At 55.1% G+C, this 2,917-nt stretch overlaps 1 protein-coding gene across 2 annotated transcripts in view; it reads left to right on the forward strand.

Moving 5' to 3' along the window:
- Nucleotides 1-2,917, forward strand: part of LOC126526970 (cytosolic 10-formyltetrahydrofolate dehydrogenase) — a 41,310-nt gene extending 38,393 nt beyond the window's left edge. For both annotated transcript variants that reach the window (XM_050174678.3, XM_055068480.2), the window contains 2 exons: nt 72-312; nt 1,880-2,917. In XM_050174678.3, coding sequence (XP_050030635.1) covers nt 72-312; nt 1,880-2,653 — 1,015 coding nt within the window. In that variant the 3' untranslated portion in view covers nt 2,654-2,917. The remainder of the gene's footprint in view (nt 1-71; nt 313-1,879) is intronic.

Below are 2,917 nucleotides of genomic sequence, written 5' to 3' on the forward strand. Positions count from 1 at the left end.
CTTTACAAAGGACCCCCGGGCGGTCAAAAACGAAAGCGGAGTCGCCTCAACACCGGGTCCACCGTGCGCAGCGTGTGCGGCCTCATCACGCCGTGGAACTACCCGCTCATGATGGTGGCGTGGAAGAGCGCCGCCTGCCTGGCCGCGGGCAACACGCTGGTGCTCAAGCCCGCCCAGGTGTGCCCGCTCACGGCGCTCAAGCTGGCCGAGCTCACGGTGCGCGCCGGCCTCCCGCCGGGCGTGTTCAACGTGGTCACGGGCTCCGGAACCGTCGTGGGACAGGCCATGTGCGCCCACCCCCTGCTGAGAAAGGTGCCTCCGCGCTTTTGTGCGGCGAACCCCTGCTATGCTTGTCGGGCGAGTGCGCAAGTGAGGCTCGGGGGTCCGAATCAAAAGCTCCGACCTGCACTCGGCATTGGGGGGCGGGAGCAAAAATGTAAAGAAAAATGCCTACGATGAGGACGAAAATGGCGGTACGAACGAACACCGAAAACACGTTCGAGTATCACATCTGCAGACCAGGCAAGAATTTGACGATAACGTTTTGAACATCACGCAGAGGACAAGGGTCCGGCCAAACTCGCGAGAGAGCCTATTCGGACAAAGGTTGATGAGCTTTGCCGAACGCTCTGCTAGTTTTCCACTTCGGAGAGCGCGTCCCCTTACGGCTGTCTACATTGACTATAGATCAAGTGGTATTTCAGGAACCATTCGAGCACGTTTTCTCTATAGCACGCGTAGAAATCCAGACATAGCGCTGTTGCCGTAACAACGGGACGCACGTTATATATTTCAAACCCTCGGAAACAAATGTCACAATCGATCGATGCATATGCTTAACGGTGCATACGCGCAATTACAGTCAAACATTGATGAAGACAGGAGGGCTCAACTCTGCACAGTAAATATTTGTGCAGAGGGTGGTTAGACCCATGGCTAACATCGTTGCACTCAAGGCCGTAAAAGAAACAAGAAGAAAGCACTTACACTGTACAAGGCGGCAAGCTACACCTGCGATGAGACAAGCCGTATATAATTGAAATCTGCATTACAATAATTCTGACCACTTAGTGCGCACCGAAAAAAGAAAAACACCAGAGTGTGACAGCGAAAACGTTGACGCTAAGCAGTAAAAGCTATTTCATGCATGCAGATTTCGTGTCGTCGAAAAAACATACCACCACAAGAAGTCGCCAAAAAGCATAACATCACCTGTGCGCATCACCGATTCGAGCTCTTAAGGGTAACGTGTTGAGCATGACCCGCCACCGTTGGCACATGTGGGCTAGGTTGGCACAATCGCTTAATGGGAGAAACAAGCACCATGCACGTGTACATATTTTTTTTTACTTTGTGAAGTTTTCTCGCTGGATAAAGGTGTAGGGAGAAATTAAAGCAGATTTGAGCAACTTTGGGCAGCGCGTAAATCATGCAGGAACGGTGCGCGAAGAAGTATTTCGGTTCTGAAGCGAACAGTGCAAACTAAGCAATGACTATATTCGCTTTTCATTAGGCGCAACAGTGCCCGGGAGCACAAAAGCGGACGTTACTGGCTCACGCATTCAACTAGTCGTGTTCAACTGGCGCGCGATAAATGCACGTGAATGCGTCTATTCTTGCTCGCCACTTCTAGCGGGCTTCGTTGTTCATGTCTTGAGGTTCTATACTCGGGAATAACGTTTCTTAAATTTCTGCAAACTTTGCAGGCTAAGGCATTCAATTCGATTACGTGGCTTGCCAAGCCAAATTGATTCGTCACATCCGCGTACTTTGATGCGATTTGCGTTCGCACAATTCCAAGTAAGTAGGCGCACCCATTGTGCATGCATACATAGCCTCTATCTTTGCAATTGTGTTTCTTCCCGTGTCTCTTCTCAAGGTGGCGTTCACGGGCTCCACGGAGGTGGGCCGTACCATCATGTCGAGCTGTGCCGCACCGTGCCTGAAGCGCGTCTCGCTGGAACTGGGCGGGAAGTCGCCGCTCATCATATTCGCCGACTGCGACCTGGACCTCGCCGTGCGCCAGGGCCTGAACAGCGTGTTCTTCAACAAGGGCGAGAACTGCATCGCCGCGGGCCGCCTGTTCGTCGAGGAGTCGCTGCACGACCGCTTCGTCGAGCGCGTCGTCGCCGAGACCCGCAAGATCGTCACGGGAGACCCGCTCGAGCGCAGCACCTGGCACGGTCCGCAGAACCACAAGCAGCACCTGGACAAGCTCCTGGACTACGTCCAGCGAGCCGTGGCCGACGGCGCCACGCTGGCCCACGGAGGCAGGAGGCTTCCGAGGCCGGGTCTCTTCCTCGAGCCGACTGTCATCGTGGACGTGCAGGACCACATGGCGGCCGCCAAGGAGGAGTCGTTCGGCCCGATCATGCTCGTCTCGCGCTTCCCGGACGGAGACGTCGAGGGTGTGCTGAGGCGCGCGAACGCCACGGAGTACGGGCTCGCGTCGGGAGTCTTCACGCGCGACCTCAGCAAGGCCTTGCGCGTGGCGGACGCGCTGCAGGCCGGGACGTGCTTCATCAACTGCTACAACAAGACGGACGTGGCGGCGCCTTTCGGCGGCTTCAAGCAGTCCGGCTACGGCAAGGACTTGGGTCATGAGGCGCTCAAGGACTACCTGCAGCTCAAGTGCGTCACCGTCGAGTACTAGAGCTCCGCCACGGACGCGGCGGTGTTGGAGAGTAATCTCGAAGGGACGTGACGTGGGCCCACCATCGGGTCGTGTATACGTACGTCAGCAGCAAGCACTGACGCATCACGATAGGAAGGTAGAAAAATATATTTGCCAGAGCACACTTGCAACCAACGATGTTCGGGAGCAAAAGAATGCCATGGTCGACACAGAGACAGGTAGAAGAAATGCAAGAGCCCGTTCTTACATGGAGGAGAAAGAAAAAAAAGCCGTATACACAGA

The sequence above is a fragment of the Dermacentor andersoni genome, chromosome 9, assembly GCF_023375885.2.
Source record: "Dermacentor andersoni chromosome 9, qqDerAnde1_hic_scaffold, whole genome shotgun sequence".
Classification (NCBI taxonomy): Eukaryota; Metazoa; Arthropoda; class Arachnida; order Ixodida; family Ixodidae; genus Dermacentor; species Dermacentor andersoni.